At 34.4% G+C, this 21613-nt stretch overlaps 1 protein-coding gene across 3 annotated transcripts in view; it reads left to right on the top strand.

Annotated features, from left to right (window-relative positions):
* LOC149418629 (glutathione S-transferase 1-like) overlaps window positions 1-14027 on the top strand; it is a 38981-nt gene extending 24954 nt beyond the window's left edge. For 2 of the 3 annotated variants that reach the window (XM_089638892.1, XM_089638893.1), the window contains exons 3-7: window positions 897-955; window positions 1598-1736; window positions 6107-6300; window positions 9886-9986; window positions 13454-14027. In XM_089638892.1, coding sequence (XP_089495018.1) covers window positions 897-955; window positions 1598-1736; window positions 6107-6300; window positions 9886-9986; window positions 13454-13509 — 549 coding nt within the window. In that variant the 3' untranslated portion in view covers window positions 13510-14027. Of the gene's footprint in view, window positions 1-896; window positions 956-1597; window positions 1737-6106; window positions 6301-9885; window positions 10527-10780 lie in introns of all 3 variants that reach the window. The other variant, XR_016303007.1, reaches the window with a different exon arrangement.
* Window positions 14028-21613: the final 7586 nt, after the last annotated feature.

Here is a 21613-nt window from a genome sequence, read left to right as displayed (position 1 = left end):
GAGCAGGATCGGAAGAACACAATAAGGCGGGATGCAAATGGATAGATTTTTTTTTTTTTTCATGTGAAACCGCACAATGTCCCAACTACACCCAACCGTCTGGAGCCAGTGAGACTGTTGTACCTCCATACAAGACATATGTCATCTTTGGGGATACTGTGTTGAGTATCTTTTTAAGAGAAGATGTTTTGGGAGGGAAAGAGGTGCAATGAGAGGGTAGGAACCTGGAGTTCAGTTAGTTTAGAAGTGACTGATGTATGAATCCATCCCTCCCACTGCGGTGCAAGGTGATGTTCTGAGAGTCCCACTAGAGAGGTCAAAAGGTCTCTCTCAACCAGTCTGTTCCGATCCGGCCTGCCACGCAGTTGGTGGGCAGACACCTCTGTCGCCAAGACCCGGACAAACCTCACCCCATGAACCCGAGCACCCCTGCCAAACGCCAAACGTATCAAACCACTTAAGGTGACCCATGGCAAAGATGTTGGTTATCCAATGAATGGTTCCCGAGGAGGCGCGGGGGTATCATATAGTTTCGATTATTCCAGAAGTAAACTTTTTTACAACTGGAACCGTATAACCAAACTCAAGCCTTATCTTCCGAAAATCTGAAATTATATATTTTCAAAATTGTTTGTTTTTTTCCATAACTGTAGCGCAATAAAGAAGTGGCCAAAAAATGTATTTATTCTATGTTCTGGGAAGCTTAAAGAAACTTAATGTTTTATAAAATCGAAATTTCTTTATTAGCAAAATCTCTGGAAAATATGTATGTCCATTATATGCAGCATACAACATCTTCTACGATCAGACGAAATTTCGTATGTAATGATCCGATGTGCTTCAAAAATTTTATCATGTGTCCAGAAATTTTATGAATGAACATTTTTTCGTTTCAGAAAAACCCCCAACATACCGTGCCATTATTAGAAGATGGGGATTTCTTATTATGCGACAGGTAAATATTACAATAACTAACTGACTAATGAAATATCACGGGGTAGGCAGAGAGGACAGACCGCCAAATAACTCGGTCTTGGTACACACCGGAGAACAAAATTTCATCTATATCTCTTAATCCAAATAATGCCAGGAATCACTGGTTAAAGTAAGTCAAGTGCGTCCCTCAACACCTATATTGTAACCTGTAATTTACTTTTCATGTCGATTTTTGAGAAAAAAATAGTAATAATAATATCGGAACACGTGTTCATATACCTGCATTTGTCTTAATAATATTGCGTGCCGAAATTCACAAATGTCTGAAATATTTTTTATGGACACGTGTTCTGACATTTCTATTTTACTTAAAGTTTATCAGGATACCTATACCATTTTTAACAAGAATAAAAATTATTCTTAGTAAATTATCAATATTTTTATCAGGTAGCTTTCTCCTTGTACCTACTTAACTTACCTACCTACTTTACTTTTTCTTTTAATGTTGATGTAAATTGTAATTTATAAAACAAGCTTTATCTAATAATTTCATCAAAGATTTTTCGTAGAATTTCAAGCTCAGAAAACTTCTAATATTCGGCCGAGTATAAAAACATTTTTTCGATATCTCTAAATGTGTTTGTAAAATATTGCCTTGCAGCCATGCCATAGCCGCCTATCTAGTCACAGTCTACGGAAAGGACGATTCCTTCCTACCCAAGGACCCTCGTTTCAGAGCCTTGGTGGATCAAAGGATGTTTTTTGACACAGAACTGTTTGTTATCTTCAAAAGAGCCGTGGTAAGTTTTGTCCTGATTCTCTCTTTGTCTTTTGAACTCGAACAGAGCTAGAGACTAACCTAGGGATGTCACATGCGTTCTGATCGGGATTGGATGTCAGGGTGTTTAGCACGGTCAAATCGATAATATTTTCCGAGCATGGTGGCGCTGTCGATAGCCAAACCGATATTGACACGAAATAACTATGAAATCGTTTTTTGATGTTCAACACCGGCGGATCTATCTATGGATTGACATTTTAATTGGTTTTATCGGTCGACCGTTTTAAAAACCACGATTAAATAAATTTTCTGAGAACTATATTTATTGTTATGTTTGAATTTATCTTATAAAGCCATAATATTTTTTCTATGGAAATCGTTGCCTTTTTCGGACAAAGAAAACATTTCTTAGACTAAAAATAGTATTTGAACCATCGATCTTTTAGATAATGCTAATATGCTTTGTACTTGTTCTCGGAACAGAATCTAATTTAAAAAAAAATAAAGTATTTCAGCGAAAATGTAAGAGAAATTATTACGCATTTTGAGACAGCACGTGGCAACAAATTGTTTGAAAATAAATCTATTTAATGTATTATATTATATTTTTTTTACTTACGGAGGTGGCCTTATGGTCAGGTATGCCAAATGTAGAGCACAAAGCAGGGGTTTTAAATCTGTGACTCGCGACTTACAGGTAGGCCTTATGCGACTCTCCACACTAACTAGATGTAATGAACGTATGTATAAATATATGAAAGAGACATTCGTGTATGAAAGAGATAGGATTTTTACGCCGACGCGACGTATAAAAGGGTATGCCTGCTTTCTTATTGTCTTTTTACCTGAAACTATTATTAAATCTACCACCCTGAATATTACTCAAGATCAGCCAATAATATCTCTACCATAAGGTACTACAAACAGGAACCAGTCCTCCACACTAACTAACCATGACGCCGTGTCTCCGCAGGGGTAAGCAGAGAGAACGGACAGACAAACAACTCAGTTTTGGCACGCACTCATGTACATTGTATCATACATACTTTTCTGTTATTCAGACTATTGACATGGCCCGACTTAAGTATTTGCTTCAATTGATCGTGTCATGTCTTCCTCGGATCCTAGCGACCAAATTATTTAAAAACATACGTTTGCTTTGTTTGTTCATTTTTAATCTTTATTTGAATGTATTCAAGATTTTTTTCACTCATCTAGTATGAAAAATATATAACATACTATAGGAAGATTTATTGTTATCAGAGAGGTTGGAATTTAACCTCGCGATTTACAGAACTTCCTAATCTGTGAATCGGTGTTCATTTGTTGCTGTGGAGATGTTGATTAAAACTCTCGAATTTACTAACGATCAATTTATTGCAAGAATAATTTTTACAGAGGATTCACACGGAACTCGCGGTGTAACGACGGTGGGGAGTAGTCAATCTAGGGGTCAGGCTGCCAGATACAGAATGAATTATCCCATTCAGGGTTAGCAGCTACTGCTCTAGAAGTGATACCAGTGGTATAAAATATTGTCAAGGAAAATATTTGTAAAGCAAATTAAAGCAGTCCTTCTACAATAGAAAATAAAACACATTTAAATTGCCATAAAAGTGAGTAAACTATATATGTATGCAAATCATTTTTCACGGAAAAAAAACTTTAAGCCCTTAACGAATGATTGATAGGAACTTTTAGCAAAATACCAATGTTTTCTCACGATGTCGAATCACGTATTCATAAAAAAATTTACATTTTCACATTTCGTCATTATATATTTTCAAGACAAACGAATTTACTAAAATTTTACCAGGAAATGGTCTGTAATTCCATTTTAGCCGGATTACCTCATTTTTCTTCGTGGTCTTTTAAGGTTTTAGGTAAGTTATTATAAAGTTTTCGTCCTTTATAAAACACGCTGTTTTGTGTGCACTTTAGTTTGATTTGGTTTGGAAAGCCTAAAATCTCGACAACTTCTCGTAGAATAATTACTATGGACACTTTCATGGTACATAATATTAGTTTGCAGATAATTATCCCTATGTTATTTTTAAGCTTGAACAACATTGTCAACATATTCTATATTATATGCTGTTTAGTTGTCATCGTATTTAAATTTCATAACATAATTTTAATTCTAGTTAAAAATTGATTTCCAAATCATCCTCATCCATAAATTTTATATAATCTTTAGTTTATTATTTTGAACTTCGTTACATAAGACTGAAACACTAGAAAAATAATTAAAATTATGAAATTAACTAAGATTGTAAGCACGCAACCACGGGAGGCCGTTTGTCTCAAATTGCGCTAATTTATTTTTATTTGGAAATGCTACCAAAATAAAATTTAATCCTTCAGTGCACGTGCCCAATTAAATCAAAGTCGTTAATTGAAGGTTTTCAATTTGTAACATTTTAATAAAAAGAAACAAACATGACTCAAACATTTCAAATATTATTCAAAGCATTGTCATAACTCTTTCTGGCAGCATCATAACATATTTTGTGATGTTTGGATCGTTAGATAACTAGGAGACGCAACGTAGACATATAACCTAAATTTTAACAGAGCAATTATTTTCAATTTGGGAGGCGGGTTTGGGTACCGCCGCCCCGAGAACCATTTACTGGAAAACCAACATCTGTGCCATAATGTCACCCCAAGTGGTTCACTACGATCCTTCATCGGGTAAGGTGTGTTCAGGATTTGCCTGCCCACCAGTTCCGTGGTACCAGATCGGGATAGGCTGGTTTGGGGAGACCCTTTGATCTTTCTAACTGGTCTTTCTTGACCCACCGCCTTGCGCCGCAGCGGGAGGGAATAATCATTCATCCGTCACTCCTGAATACAATACTGATCCCTAGATTCTTACCCACCCCTCATACATTTTTCCTTCACAGATCTTCCTCTCCTTCCTTTCTTTAAATAAGCGCGGCACACAGCATCCCCAAAGATAAAAAATGCTCTGAAAGAAATTAATTTCCGCGCCCCATTAAGCGCCCCAGTACAAAAGATAGGGGTACTATATCACTACCCGGTGGGGCAGCGTTGCGGGGTGGGTTAAGGTAAGAGTTGTAAGAAGGGATCTATTAATATAGGTCTTGAAAAGGCTCGGTTTATGCTACGAAAGAGGAAAAACGGATAGCTCTTTCACCTGTGAACGGGGTATTGTTGCTGCTAGCTCCTTTGATTGGGCTAAATTGAAATATCTCGAGAACAGACACAGCTGCCACATTGCGTCTATGCATTAGAGACGGCAATCGGTCTGTTAACAACAGACTGTCTATGAAACGAACCACCCACTTTTGCACAGAATCAAGCAGATTTACCAAGTATTTTCAGGCTCCAGTACCGAGATGGCTCCCAAAATTAAATTATTCAACGTACTTGAGCTTTGAACAGCAAAGTATAGAAATCAAATACATTTAATTATACAGATGTAAGATATTTGAATGAATGAAAAAAATTCTCTAATAAATATTGTAAGTAGCAAAAAATTCAGACTACTTAACCTTGTATTACTTTCTTTACGTTCATTTTAAACGCTTAATTTCTTGAAAATACTTCATTACAATTTCATTGAATTTAAGTAATAAATTACTTGAATTATGGGTATCATTTGAAAGGCTTTACCAAAAAAAGTTGAGAAAAAAGCTTGGAAAATAGATTCCTTTTGATGGAAAACTGTAAGTGTTTTTTTTTCGATCGGCCTCGACTAATCGTTTTGTTTTCGTCTAGTGACTGTAGTCTGATAGACTTTCAGAGTTTTTCATTGGTGTATACAGTTAGGCAATCATGTGAAGTCACAATATTTCGGTTCCAATTTTCTAAATTCAAGATTAGGTTCAAATAAACTATGCAATATATATTTTTAACTAATTAACTGTGAAACAACACAAATTAACTGATCATTTTTTTGGAATATCTTTTCAATCCCTAGTATAAAATAACTGTTGAAAGTTATAACCCTTAAATAAAGTAACTTTTTAAGATTATAACCCCTCACAAAATTACTTTTAGACGTTATAACCCTTCTATAAAATTACTTTTGAAGGTTATAACCAAACAATAAAATTTGAAGGTTATAACCCTTATATAAAATATTCCAATACTGAAGAAGAAGGTAATATCTATGAGTCTAAACGGAACTTTAAACAGAACAAAACATAGAATATTAAAAAAGGATCGCTCGCAACTGGGAATCGAACCCAGGATCTCATTCTTTGTCTGGGACAATGCCTTTAACCACTAAACCACTGAGACCTGTCTCAAAAAGGCCAAGTGATGCTAGACTTTCCATGGGATTCTGAAAATTTTCGCATTTCGAGGGTGTCAAGCCGTTTATTGATTACTAATAGTAATATTTTTTTTATTTAATTCTAGATGCCACTGTGGCTCCAACAGACCACCTCATACTCTCCCAAGACGCGAGAGGAGATCAACCACGCTATGTCCGTTGTGGAGGTATACCTGGAGCACCACGACTGGGTCGCTGGCAATAGGATGACTATAGCGGACCTCTCGCTAGTGGCCACCATCAGCACCATGTACGAGATGCTGTTGATCGAGGAAGCCAAGTGAGTTCACCCTGGATTCTTTTGTAACGGTGTACGGCCAAACCATGCTGTCAGGGCCGTAGCTCCTGTTGAAATTAAGGTTACCAGTATACAGTGACATGCAATAAGTGATGCTGTTGATCGAGGAAGCCAAGTGAGTTCACCCTGGATTCTTTTGTAAAGGTGTACGGCCAAACCATGCTGTCAGGGCCGTCGCTTCTGTTGAAATTAAGGTTACCAGTATACAGTGACATGCAATAAGTGATGCTGTTGATCGAGGAAGCCAAGTGAGTTCACCCTGGATTCTTTTGTAAAGGTGTACGGCCAAACCATGCTGTCAGGGCCGTCGCTTCTGTTGAAATTAAGGTTACCAGTATACAGTGACATGCAATAAGTGATGCTGTTGATCGAGGAAGCCAAGTGAGTTCACCCTGGATTCTTTTGTAAAGGTGTACGGCCAAACCATGCTGTCAGGGCCGTCGTTCCTGTTGAAATTGAGGTTACCAGTATACAGTGACATGCAATAAGTGTGCTAGAATTGAAAAATAGCTTTGCCCATATTAATGTTATTGCAGCCGATTTAAAAAAGAAATTCAGCAATCAACCACACCACCTAACTTAAAATACTGAAAATCTTTACGTAAAATAATGAATTTTCTGTAATGAGTTTCTGCCAGCACAATATCAGTAACTTCACATTTCTCAATATTAACACTCAGCACACCCAAAACTCGAGCCGCCACTTCTAGAACAAAACAAGAAATTGAACATAAACTTTAATGAGAAAAAAAAAATTACTAATCTGAAGCGTGCTCATCGAAGGCATGCTCATTAGTAGCACGAAAGCATGCAACTACTGAGCAATTGCCACTTGGCATATGCGTCAGTGACATTGCTAGTATTGAACATGCTTATACGAGCATGCTACAGGATTCGCGTGTGTGGTCTAAATATGTCTGAATGGGGTTGCTTATGAGCTTGCTGATCTCGATCCGTTCTCAGTTCTCGGCGGTTTTTAAGTCATTGAAAATTTCTTAAGTAATTGCGTCTCAAGAAATAAGATTGTGTTGTAGATTTGTGTGCTGATAGAACTGACTCGTTGTAACAACTATATAACCGTTGACATCTTTGACCCAAATCAACCCTTTTAAAATTTTCTTTTGTCAAAAGTTTCTTAAATAATGCGTTGCAAGCATGCTACTTTAGCAGACACTGTTTTAATTACTGCTATTTTTGCAAAGCTTCAGCTTTAACCGAGAGCCTACTTTTAAATAGTATATATGTTCAATTGTTTGCTTTGATCACGCATATTCTCATGAGTATGCTTAAAATAAGCGTACCATTTAGGAGCAAATATACACTGTTAAAGAGCATGCTAACAAGCATGCTTATTTATGAGCACGTGTGAGAGTACCTTAAAACCAGCTTATTCTCAAATAAACAAATGAAGAAAAAGTATTTTTTTATTGTAATATAAGGAATATAGATTTTAAATTTTAGATCATCATTGGTTATGTATACATTATCAGAAAAAATGAAGTTCTTGTGTCTGATAAGGGAGCCACGATTCTTATATAGATTTTTTGTTATAATATTATTTTTGTATAGAATATAGATTTTTCAATTTAATATTTAATTTAAGTTTTTTGATTTTTTTTTAATTTCATTTTTTGTTTTAATAGGCCACTTGCATGGATTTCATAACGACTTGGAAAAAATCGTGTGGATAGATCTTTTTACTAAGATTACGAAAATGTTAGTAAAATTTTGTAGAAATGTACATTTATTTTTATTTTTAAATAAATAAATCCATTATTTGGGCTCGTGTCGTCACTACATGAAAATGTCCCGTCTACTGAAAATGTTCCTATTAATTTTGTAAAATTCCACACTGATTTAATTTTTTTATATGGCATCACTTTGATTTCAGGCGAATTTTTGAATTCGTTCACTAGATTTATTGTTTGTTCTTTGCGAACTTTTCATTTGGTTTGAATTTTTGACAGATGTGAAGAGAACCCCGTACAATTTAGATGTCGGTACGTGTTTTAGAGGTATAATGGTTATGGTGCTGATTTTATCAAAATCAAATTTTATAATATTCTTATTATTATTATAATTTACAAGTACAAGTATATTACATTGGATTTATTAATATAGACTATAGAAGTTGTACATTATAATGATTTATGATCAATAAGATGGATCAAGGAAAAAAATATTTATGAGATGTAATATTTTTGGTATTCCTCGTTATTCTGCTGTGTCATTCGTGTGGAAAACGTTCTTTTTTTAAAAATGATTTTCGGCTATGTAATCATTGTTTTTTCTCACCTATAAAATTATGTCCCGTCTTTCCGGTTTATAAAAAAAGGTCTGATTTTTCGGATTGAAATTTTCAAAAAATCCCCAGGGTTTCAAAAATACGATTAAAAAAATAATAATAATACAGAATGTCTTAGAATATTTTCCTTAACCGGAAAAAAAAAATAAAAAATATGATGCAAGTGGCCTATTGGTTGACAATACAGCGCAGTTCAGAAGGGAGATTATTTTAGTTTTTTATGGCTTGGTAAATAAAATGGTTTTGCATTTGTATTGTTTTAAAATTAAATGCAATAAGTTGATTTGCATTTCTCATTAGTTTTGTAAAATTCTTAGTATTCTTTGTCAATTTTTTCTTTGCACATTTTTATGATGAAAGCTTGCTTATTATGTCATTGACATTTGGTCCTGGAAACAATTTAAATAGTGATTCTGTTGAGAAGGTAGAATTTTTTTAGTATTACTTTTATGATGATTCTTTGTGAAACTTTTACAGAGTTAAGATTGTTTTTATAGGATCCTCCCCAGCCTATGATTCCGTAGATAAACAAAGAGTAGACAAGAGCATAGTAGACATTTTTGATTGTTTTCACGTTTAAAATATTTCTTAACCTAACAAGTATATATATTTACATTTCCTTATTCTCTTTACTAGCTCTGTAATGTGGCTGTTCCACTTCAGGTTTTGATCAATGATCACACCGAGATATTTTAACTTCAGAAGAAGAGTTTATTACAGTACTAATAGGATCGTGTTGTTTACAGTTTACACTATCACATTTTTCGTCGTGGATTATAATACTAACTTTCTAATTAGGTTTTTTCTTTAAGAAGAATAAGACATATGTTGTTTTTTGCATTAAGTGTGACCAGGTTTATTATCAAACCATGATTTTAATATCTTCATTTGCAAGTTTGTTAACTATTTCCTATGTTTGACCTTTTAGTAATAATACAGTGTCATCTGCGTAAGAAATTAATTCCCTTTAATTATCTCTTGGAAAATACCATTTATATATATTTTAAATAATAATTGACCGAGAACCGTGCCTTGAGGAATGTCAAATTTACTTGTTAGTGATGTACTAAATGTTAGGTTTAGTTTTTCAATTTGATCTCTTTCTGTTAAGTAGCTTTCTATTCATTTAAGGGTTATGTGGTTTATGCCATTTTCTTTTAATTTTAATACAAATCTTTCATTGGAAATGAAAGACTTGTATTAAAATGAATTTATTTCATCGGAAATTGATATTAATAAACGTTATTTTGGTTTTCTTTCAGATTTCCTAAGCTAACTGCCTGGTTGAGAAGAATGGAGAGCCTGCCTTACTATGAAAACACAAACGGGAGGGGGGCAAGAGCCTTGGGAGAAGTTGTCAGAAGTAAATTAAAAGACTAGAAATAAGAAACTTAATAATTATGCGTAGATAACTTATTTATTCTTTGGACCAAATCGTGTAGTTTTAATGTTAATTGTGACGGAGAGCTCTATAACGGCAGTATCGGGAAAATCTGCCATGACACTTCAATTAAAAATGTATATTCAATGAAATTAATTTAAGCTCAGTACCTACGGATCATTTGGAGTACGGTTGGAATAAAATATGATGATAACAGTTTCTTTGCTGTTCATATATACGTATACCTATTCAGTATTCACTAGGTATATATGTGCCAACAGACAAAAACATTTTTGGTTTAGGAAGAGTATTGGAAAATTTTCGTTTCATGGAAAGTATTTTATATATTATTTTGTGAAATAGCACAAATTAATCAAATAAAATTTACTTGCGCACGCCGGGATTTATACCCGCGACCTTCGGTTTGCTAGTCTAGAGCTTTACCACTCGACCACGGAGGCCGTCAAAAATGGTATAAACGAGAAACTGGTGAAATACATCACGTATGTATAGGATTTTGAGGTATCTAACTAACTAACTAACTAACTTACTAACTAACCATCACGCCGTTTCCCCGCAGGGGTAGGCAGAGAGGACGGACCGCCAAACAACTCGGTCTTGGCACACACTCCTTGCCTCATTCACATTCATACATCGTCTCATACATACTCTTCTATTGTTCTGACTCTTGACATGGCCGGACTCAAGTATCTGATTCACTTGGTCGTGCCATATCTTCCTCGGGCGTCCCCGACTTCTGCTACCATTGCTTTGAGGTATCAGTTTTTTGATTTGAACATTCGTTTTAGAAAATGTAAATCGAGTCAGAAGTCGGAGAAGAAAAATCGGTCGCAAGGCGTAAGAGCGTAGACCTATCTCCGAAAGTTATTTTAACCTTTTAATTGTCAAATTATTGTACATTTTTTTGCGATCCCTATGACTGTGTGATGTAGATTTCCCAGATTCCCGCTTATACTACACGCTTCTGAAAACCGTCTACATAATTTTCTATCGGAAATGACGAGAACTTATTCCTTTTTCGCAAAAAATGCCCTAAAAGACTCAGGTGAGTTCACCCGATCCGGTACAATGGCTAAGACACCACCCACCTGGACCTAGAGGGGAGGGAACTAACAGCTTATATCATTTACCACACATCTGATGGTATTTGAAAATCTTTGCCAATACAAATAGACTGACATTAAATTTAACATAAAAAGTCGTATTTACAAAATCTTCGTTCTTATCTGACGATATTATTTGTGGTGTAACTTTTGGGTTGGTTAAGTCTTCTTGAGCCAATGTTTCGTCCAGCGTTTCAGTGTTCATTGTCAGAGTGGAAACTGTCAGGCTATAGGCTGAAGAGAAGTTTATTTCAAGAAGAAGGACAAAGTTCAACATAGTATGTTGAACATTCTCCTTCTTGAACCGAAGTTCTCTTCAGCCTACAGCCTGACAGTTTCCACCCTGACAATGAACATTGCAACGCTATTGGTCAATACCTCAAAAGTCAGAAATAACCTTGCTACCTCTTGGCCGTGAGAATCTAGAATCCTTTAACCCCTGGGGTATTTTGAGATTTTGTCGTCAAGTTACTTTAAATGAACTGTCTCTTCTTCTTCCTAGCACTATCCCAACTCATTGCCTAGGTAGGCTGTTGGGGTCGGCTCTTCTCGTTCTCAGGTTATAGCTTCTTCGGTTCTGAGTGTCGCTTTCATCTAGGCCGTTTCTTTGTAGGATTTTGGAGCATTGGGTCATCCAGGAGTTCTTTGGTCTACCTCTGGATGACTGACTTTGAAGCTCTATAGACACTTCACAGTGTGGTCTGGTGGTCTCCGTCTTATGTGCCCATACCATCTTAACTGTCGTTCCTCTAGTTTACTGTTTATGTCAGTGACACCCAGGCTACCACGAATGCGTGAGCTTTTAATTTTATATTTTAATGATACTCCTGCCGTCCATCTAAGCATTCGCATTTCTGCTGATTAGAGTTGCCTAGAGTAGGAGTTAATAATAATAATAATAATACTTGGATGACTTGTATAGCGCCGTTTTTGTGCAAAAACACCTCAAGGGCTCTGTACAAACTTATAATATATTTCTACAAACTTATAATACATTGTTGTACATTGTTGTACATAGTCCAGCATTCGGAGCCATACATTATCGCGGGTCTAACAATAGTCTGGTATGTCTTTCCTTTAATTTTTATTGGCATTTTCGTGTCGCACAAAATTCCTGTTACGGATCTAAATTTCATCCATCCCACTCCTATCCTATGGTTGACATCCGCTGCACATCCTCCGTCTCTGTGGATGAGTGAGCCCAGATACTTAAATGAGTCACAGTTGGCTAATGTTACTCCATCCAATTGCATCGAAGGAGTTACAGCATTTGGGTCTTCAAATGGTAAATACAAATATTCCGTCTTTTTCCTGCTAATTTTTAGTCCATTATCCTCCAGGATCTTTATCCACCTTTCCAGGCTATTTTGTAGATCACAATGATTTTCTTCTATCAGTACTACATCATCTGCAAAAAGCATAGTCTTGAGAATACTGTTCATTTCTTGACTCGTTAGGTAATTCATGACCATTATGAATAGCAATGGGCTGAGGACAGATCCTTGGTGTACCCCCACTTTAATCGGAAATGTTTAAATGAACTGTCAGATTCACGATTTATTTAGAAATAATCCCGGTCAACATTAATTGTCCAATTGCACGTCTCCCAAAACAAATACTGTTTTTTTAAAAGCAGTAAACTAGATTTTAATATTACAAACCTTCATTAAGTAATATTTAAAATATGATTTAAATTATTTTTAACTAATTTTAACTACCAATTGGCGAACCCTTAATGAGTTTGATAACTCATGGGAGTGCAACATTTTTATGTTGTATGTGAAAAAAAAAAAAAAAAACATTATTTTTTTTACAATTGTTTTGTCGCTAACCAATTTTTTTATTTCCCTGTAAACTGTAACATTATGCAAAATTAAAAAAAAATCACACAAACGTACATATTATAAAAGATATTATTGTCGCTTCGCTATTTATCATTTCACATAAAGATCATTATTAAAAACTCTACAAACTTGAAACTTGAAAAAACTTATGTAAGCAATGGCGGTCGATGACTTTTTTTGAATATATTACAATTACTATTTGGAAGTTTCTATTGTAAACTTTTAAATGCAAATACACAGCGAGGTTTTGCCACTTTATAACACTGCTTATATAATAAATCTCACGGTAACACGAAATAAGATAAAACGTATTTTTCGATTCCATCTCGGTCAATTTCAAAAACTCCACTGCCATCGATGTAACGTGTACTATAATGCACAAAAGTTCCCAAGGGGTTAAATTGCATCAAATGATATTTAAATCTAATTATGATTTGGGATTCACCGAACCGATTTTTCAATAGTTATAATGTTGTTGCAGGTGGCCTCTGTCCGGATTCACATCCATGTCGGAAAAAAAAAATTTGCCATCGATAAAACTACATTCGTTTTGATTCTACCCACGACCGTTATGAATTAGGACCCTGGTTAATTTTGCTAGCGCACTCACACTAACGATATAAAAGCACTTCTACCGTTCTTAGGTTGGTTTATTTCAACCTCCTTCACATCTGACAAAAAAATTACGTTTGAACACTCCGTTAAATGCTCCTCGGTCCGTTTCAGCGCTTAAACATTTTTTTATCAACTTTCGAGCATAATGCATGGCGGCTGATCACAATTTTATCAAAAACTGAGACGGATCAAGAATCGGCGGTTAGTGGGGAAAATTTCAAGACGGCGCAAATGATGTTGAAAAATAAATGTTGTGGAGTTAACATCCTAACCATGAAACAATCTTGACTCTTTCTAGACGCGCCTCGAAGAATATTCACCTTGGTATATATATTGTAAAGTTTTAAAATCATTTAAAATTATGTTTTAAATTTAATTTTACTATAGACTTATTTTTATATAAGATTGCTGTGTATATAATATTATTGTATAAGATAAGTGTCAACTATTTTTTTGTAAATAAATATATAATAAATTATTTAGTTGTTTAAATCTTGCTCTTTATTATCCATTAGGTTTACTTAAAAATAATAAATTACTGAGTTTTATATTTCTTTCACAGTAATGGGAAAATTTTCGTTGGAACTTTAAGGCAGATGATATGACACAGCATTCCAATTTCTACCGAAATAAAACATGCTTCCTTCAAAGCTTTTTTAAGCTCTTAAAAAATACATGGGTAATATTATTTTTTATTAATGGTGATTTCTATCTACTCGTATTAGTCGAGTTGAAGAAGTAATTACTAATATGAAGTTGCCTCGATGAACATTTATTTATTTCTGCTGTAATGTCACCCGACTTCAGAGAAATGGGAATAGTTCCGAGGGTGTGTACGTGACTGACACTAAAAGTTGATAAAATTCGCATTTTCATCGACAGTGTGAATATATATCCGTCGGATGTCGGGATGCGGGTTAATGTTCGTTTCCAAGATTGTGTTAATTTCGCGAAAACAGAAGAAAATTCTTAGAGTAGAAAAACAGCTAGAATCATTTTTTTTGTTTACATAATTTTTTGTAGTGTACAATTTTGTGTATTTTTATATTCTTTCCTAATGTAAGCTGCTGCTTACTAGGAAAGTGTTTTTAAGATTTTGTAGTGTTAATATAAGAAAAGAAACTATACTAACAGTATATAACAAAATATATATTTTTTTAAATGTATAAACAAAGGTAGCTTAAGTATACAGAGATAAAGATGATAATTTTAATAAAGAAAGGGTAAGTATACGGAGACATGAATGACAATTTTAACAAAGGACGGATGAGTATTGTAGTGTTTTGTGTTTAACTACACTTTTTATTGAACCGCAAGGCTCGTTGTGTGATTGAAACACGGATGGTTCGTATTCAGATTTATTACGATATCATGTTATTACAACCGAGCTGTACAATCTTAGTTTGGTAACGTGCGCTCGCTAGCAGGGTAAATTTCCGTCTGGCGGCCGGCTCCGCGCAGCGCTTGCTGTTTACGCGACTGGATCGGAAGCGCTCGGCCTTTCCGAACGGTTCCGATCCGCCTGTTCAGTGTTGCTCGACATTGCACCTATACAGAGACATGGATGACAATTTTAAAAAAGTAATGATAAGTATACAGAGACATGAATGACAGTTGTAACAAAGGAAGGATAAATATACAGAGACAAAAATTACAATTTAATAAATTATATAATAATAACAATAAGTGTGTTATTTACTCTATTTATTTGCGTGATATAAAATATCTTGCTCACATCAATACATGAGATAAAAATTATCATAGTTTTTCTAATATGTAAAATCAGCTCAAGATGGTATATCTCATATTTCAACAAAGTAAAGCATACATGTAATATATAATTTAAACATGAGAATAAGAACATATAATTTTGTGGAATTAATTCGGCTAGGTGTTCAAAAAATATTTTAAGTTTATTCATTAATTTATTTTGTCTATTAGTAGGTCCGTATGTATAGGGTTTATAGGAAGTAGCGATGAGTCGTTCATGAGCGAGCTGCACTATTGAGCTAGATCTTTTTGTGTGAGACATATTTATCTAAGACAATGTCTAGATTGCATTTAGTTCAAGTTGAATCTTTCCATCATACATGAAGATGGAAGCCAATAAAAATGTGCGGTTAGAAAATGAACACAATGTTAATATTTCGTATTCGAAGTATGATACAGTTAAATATGACCGAAGGAGGTAGGGTCCCATTAGCTCAGTTGGTAGAGCAGTGCCCCGGAAAGGCAAGGGTCCTAGATGTGACATATCTTTAATCGTTAATCATTCGGTTATGTCGTATAACTGTTATTAAAATGTTGTTTCATTCTCAATATTGCGAAATACCTCAAAAGACTGCGAAAGTGATGCTGACGAGATGCTTGTTCCATGAAACGTGTATTAAAAGCAGAAAAGTATTTACATTTAAGTATTAAAAAGACAAATAACTTTGTTTTCATCACTTTTATTTATTGATTTACATTTACAATGCATCCTTCTCAGAAAGCAATCAACACGTATCTAACAAAAGTAATCAAGGGTCAAAGGGTTGAATATCTGATTGAAATAGGCAGAGGAAAATCTGGTAGGTATACATTTTCAACCTCTCGGGTCACGTGGTGGCGTAATTGTCACGAAACTTCAACAGCTGTTAGTCACGTTGTTACGCCCACTGGCGACCTTACAAAATTCGTTTTATCATATGTTCTATTATAGTCAGACATATGATATAAACAGTTTTAGAAAGAGCGAACACTAAGTTTTCTCAATGCATAACATTACCATATAAAATACCTACGTTCAAAAAATTTAAAAGTAATGTGAAGCGGGAATGTTCCAAAATTAAATCTCTTATCTGATTTTGTAACTAACTTATTGTCTAGTTGGGGGACGATATAGTGATTACGTCAGAACTGCTCAGCAGTAGTTATTTTTTTTTACACATTGTCTATGTTTGAAAACCGAATACATATTCGGGGATTCCCACAAATAATTAATACGTTTAGGTACTCGCTTAAAAAACAGAATATATTAACAGAAAAATGCATACAGGTACCAATTTTTACGTAAGCATGGGAGGGGGGGGGGGTCACCAAAAGTAAGCAAAGCAAAGGTTACTTTTGGTGACAAGGGGGAAGAGGGGGTAAATAATTGTAATAAATCTGCTTACGTAATACTTGAACGACCCCTAAGTGCTACATCGCAAACGTTAAAATATTTGGTAGTAGGTTGCTTATTCACCTAAATTATCTTATATTTTTGCAGAGTCTGTTGCCTGACAATATCAGAAACACGTATGTTTATTTTTACTGTGCATTTTTGCAGGCAATCTGGGAACTAGAATAACCAGGGTACCCTCTTTTGATGATGAAAAATTTCATCAAAGATTTGGCATGACATAGATTTTTGGCATGTCATTAGCATCACCACTGTGGTATAGCTTTTAAACTATGTTATACTTGTATAACTCACTGAGGTAAGATATTTTGGCAGAATATTTTGTCTTGTTTAAAATACTAATGCCATAATTAAAAAAGCTAATAATGTTCCGAGAACCGAATCTTAACACGAAACTTTTAGAGCTTACGAAACTTCTCCAGTCTAAAGGGCTGATAATAGGCTTGAAAATAAATTCCGTTCCAGGAATACCTTCCTTAAATTTTAATCAGAGATTGAGGAGCGTTTTCACGCAGATAAAATTTACCTGGGCCATGTTTATTCATTATATTTTCACCAAGTTAAACATCTGCATAACTACGTACATCGATGTAAAGGTGAAATAAATAGTTAGGTAAATAATGTAAAAGATTTTTTAACTTATTTTAATGTATATGAGTAGCTACAAAAAACTTCACTTTTGATCCCTATCAAATTTGCTTCGCAAAATTTTGCTTTTGATTTGCTGCCTGGTATTTATTTTATTTTATTATATTATATACGAAGAAACAACAAGTACATGATTTACAGTGACGAAACAATATACAGGAATTAGATATTTCATGTTGGGTACCTACGATATGTTTCCTTGAGTGTGTGTGTAGTATATACTTGTGTGTGTGCAATGTACGTGCACATTTTGCGCATGAGCGTATCATCGCTAGGTTTTATATTTATAAAATATATATTTGACAATTTTTATAATAATTTACACGAACTTGACATTTCATTTCGTGAAAAATATTTTTTTCAAGAAGTAGAAATTTTTATTTTTTTAAATTCGCAATTTTCGACGTTTTTTTAAATGAAAATTGCTTTTCTAAAAATGAATTGAGTTTTCTTAATATTCATCATGTCTACCAGTTAGTTGAATGCGCATATAAAAGATTATCATAAAATATTAACCTCGAGTGATTATTCATTTAAAACTGTCACGCGAAAGAATTTTTTTTTGTGGATTTTCCCCTTTGTTTTTTGGATTTGATCTCTAACATTTGGTTTCGTTAATATTATTATATTGTAACGGGATTATTAAATAAATGCACAATTTTAACGGTGAACATAATTAGTCTTTATTTTGAGTAGAATCAAAATGCAAGTATGACACTTATTAACAGCAGTGCAAAAATAGTAAGACAGTGTAATAAACATAAACAATGGGTTTACTGAGGAAACATGTTACACCTGTATCGTTCCTCAATGGAACCTAATATGTTGCCTTCACTAACCCTTTTTCTACCAGGAGGGTTACGATGACTATTTTATTCTCTCTGGGTTAGCAACTCTCGACGATTAACGAAGCGTCGCTGGAGTCAGTCCTGCCAAAGGTAACCAAAGTTATGACCTTTTATCGGTCATCACAGCTGTGCATAGACATATGAATATTAGTAGACCTGCCCTAAGTGATTAAAAGCGTATTATCCCCACTCCCCATACCGGTTCCATTGGAGCCGGCTGGGCTCGCGTATGGCCTCAAGTGAAATTTGAAAACGTGACGTCATCATTCTTGTGCGAACTATGGTCGAGGCATCATCGGTTCATTTTACGAAATAACACGGCAAAATGTTGACTTGTGATATGAAAACTTGTAAAAATAGATGTGAAAAAGAGAATAAACCCAATTATCGTATTACATTCCATGAGTAAGCATTATTTTACTTTATTTTAAGCTTATTCACACCGTATTATATGGATCAGTTTTAGAAACATATACTATCACATCACAATGTAGCGATTCTCAAGTGTGCTCATCGTTGTTTACTGGGGTAAGTAAATTATGAAACATTTGTAAAAGTGTCTTAACTAAATACTCTGAAGCTAACTACGACTCTGCAAACAAAAGAAATTTACTTTGCCGAATTTGGACTTCGCAAATTAGTTCATAACGTGGCGAGTAATTTGCGCTCCCATGTAAAAATGTCTATTCATTCAAAAGCAGATTTTACTTTTAAGAACTAAATGGTGATATTATAATGCGAGATGCCTATTTACTGTCAGATTGATTTATTGACGAATCACAGTCAGCTTAACCCCCTTCGTTCTTCAACAGTTGATTTTACCCCTCGCCATTATCTTCTCGTCTATTAATTCCTATGTCTGTGCAGCTGTGACATCCCTTCCAATGAGAACATCTCTAAGTCAGATCGACGGGGTGAAAACTAAACAATACCATCCCTCGCCCTAATTAGTAAGAGACAAAGCGATGTGGGAATCATGAAGTATTCGATCGAAGAACTGACACTTAGAATCAGCATAATAAATAAATGGTGTAATATATAATTTGTGACTTGCTTTTTATGTTCATTTTTACCATGTACCTTAATATTTTTTTTGCCTGTAGGCATGTCATCATCATAGGTATCATCAATCCTTTATTCTCTTCTCTTTTCTTTGTTTGTGTTGTCTTCAGAGTAGTATTTCATCGATTAGGTTTGTTCCCATCTTATATTTTTACATTCTATTTGTTTGCTATAATGTCAATATGGATAAATTAAATTACACATTCCATTAATGTAACTGGACATTAAAGTATTATTATTATGTTTTGAAGCACACAAATGTATTTTTACGACTTGTTTGATTTGAAATCCCTAATGCGGAAATAAATTAATAACAAAAAAATATCTCAAAAATTGATGTGGAAATATTTCAATTAAAAAAATCTTCCTTTATTCATCAAAAACAGATACCTTATAAATGAAAACAGATTTAAATTTTCATACCTACATATAAATAAAATTCTTTTACGTGTAAAAGAACAAAAGATTGTTTTCAATTCAAACAATACAAAAATGGCGTAGGTCAAAGTACTATATTATTAATATTTAATTGAAATTTTAATTTTTTTTTATTAAAAATATACAGATAGTTTTTTTTTATTTTCTTATTTTTTTTATATTAACTCCACACAGGAGGCCCTGAAGAAAATAATTTCCCTCAGGGCCTATGTCATCTTTGGGGATGCTGTGTGGAGGGTCTTTTTGTGGAGAGGAAGGAGTGAACATGGGTCTTGAAGAGTCCCATGTTGTAGGAGGGAGGAAACACAGAGGCCGGCAGTTCGTTCCACAGCCGAGCTGTTGAACTTAAGAACGAATCGTAGAAGCGACCCGTTCTCATGTGACAAGTGTCAACTGTGTACAAATGTTGGGCGCGCGTTTGGCGTGTATCCCGACTACGCACCGGTGCCGAAGGGATCAATGACGCTAGTTCCTCAGAGCATCTTCCATTGTAATACCGATAGAACAAGGACAGCATACCTACCTGACGCCTGTGCTCTAAAGATTGCAGTCCGTTTGTTAAGATTGGGAAATCTATCAAACGGACCGCCCGTTTTTGCACAGAGTCAAGGGTTTTTTTCAGGTATTTAGGGGCTCCGGACCAGAGATGGCTGCCAAATTCGACAGTAGGGCGCACTATAATACGCGATAATACAGTAGACAGTATCAATAATTTAAAATTTACCTGTTTACATTTTAATTATGGCTGATGAAGGAAGGGTAGGTTGTCCTTCGAAAACCGGCAGATCAATGTGTTAAAATATATGTGTACAATCAACACTTCCAAAATTTTTTGAATCCCTTGTTCTAGATTTAATTTATCCATCAATACTCAAAGTAATTGATAAAAACCAACATGGATTCGTTACTGGAAGGTCAACTGCTACTAACCTGATACTCTACCACAACGATATTAACAAATAACAAGTGGACAGTATCTACGAGTATACAAACTTTTCAAAAGCTTTGGACAAAGTATCCCATAAAGTGTTGGTTAGTAAACTGTATGAATTGGGAGTGAGAGGCAAATTGTTGGATCGGTTCTCGAGTTACTTGTCTAACAGAATTTTATTTGTCAAAATTAAATATAACAAATCTAAGTTATTTCATGCAACTAGTGGCTTACCGCAAGGTAAGCAACCTTGGCCCCATTCTCTTTCTTATATTTTTAAATGATATCATACATTGATTTGACGATGTGGAAGTTCTGCTTTTTGCAGATGACATAAAATTATACAAAAGAATATCTAATACAAGCGACTGCCTAATCTTACAGTCAAACATCGACAAATTACATAATTGGTGTATAGCTAACAACTTTACTTATTCCTCAATATCGATAAATGTAAGACATTAAAATTTTGTCGAACAAAGACCCCACTATTATTCATACACACAATATCAAGCGAAATCTTTCTCGATCTTGGAGCTATGTTTGACACTCAATTAAATTTTGTAAATCACATACAACAAATAACTAACAAAAGTATGAAGACACTGGGATTTATAATCAGAACCATCAAAGACTTCGACTCGTTGGAAGTTAAAAAAATTGTGTATCTGTCGCTAGTACGCAGTTTGTTAAAATACAATTCAAAAGTGTGGTCCCCATACTACCAAATTCATATAAAAAATATTGAACTTGTGCAGCACAAATTATTACGATTTATTAACTCAAAATACCTATTCAACTCATAAACTATACTTCTCACTAAATACACTTTAAATATTTTCCCTAGTTTTCGTTTTTTAGAAGAAAAATAAATGACCTTACTTTTTTATTTTAGATTATTCACTCCAAACTAGACTGTTTTGAACTCCTGCAATT

Source organism: Hesperophylax consimilis, chromosome 13, assembly GCF_061612785.1.
Source record: "Hesperophylax consimilis isolate HC1 chromosome 13, BYU_Hcon_1.0, whole genome shotgun sequence".
Lineage (NCBI taxonomy): Eukaryota > Metazoa > Arthropoda > Insecta > Trichoptera > Limnephilidae > Hesperophylax > Hesperophylax consimilis.
The sequence above is the reverse complement of the archived record's forward strand: the minus strand, read 5'-3'. Positions and strand labels throughout refer to the sequence as shown.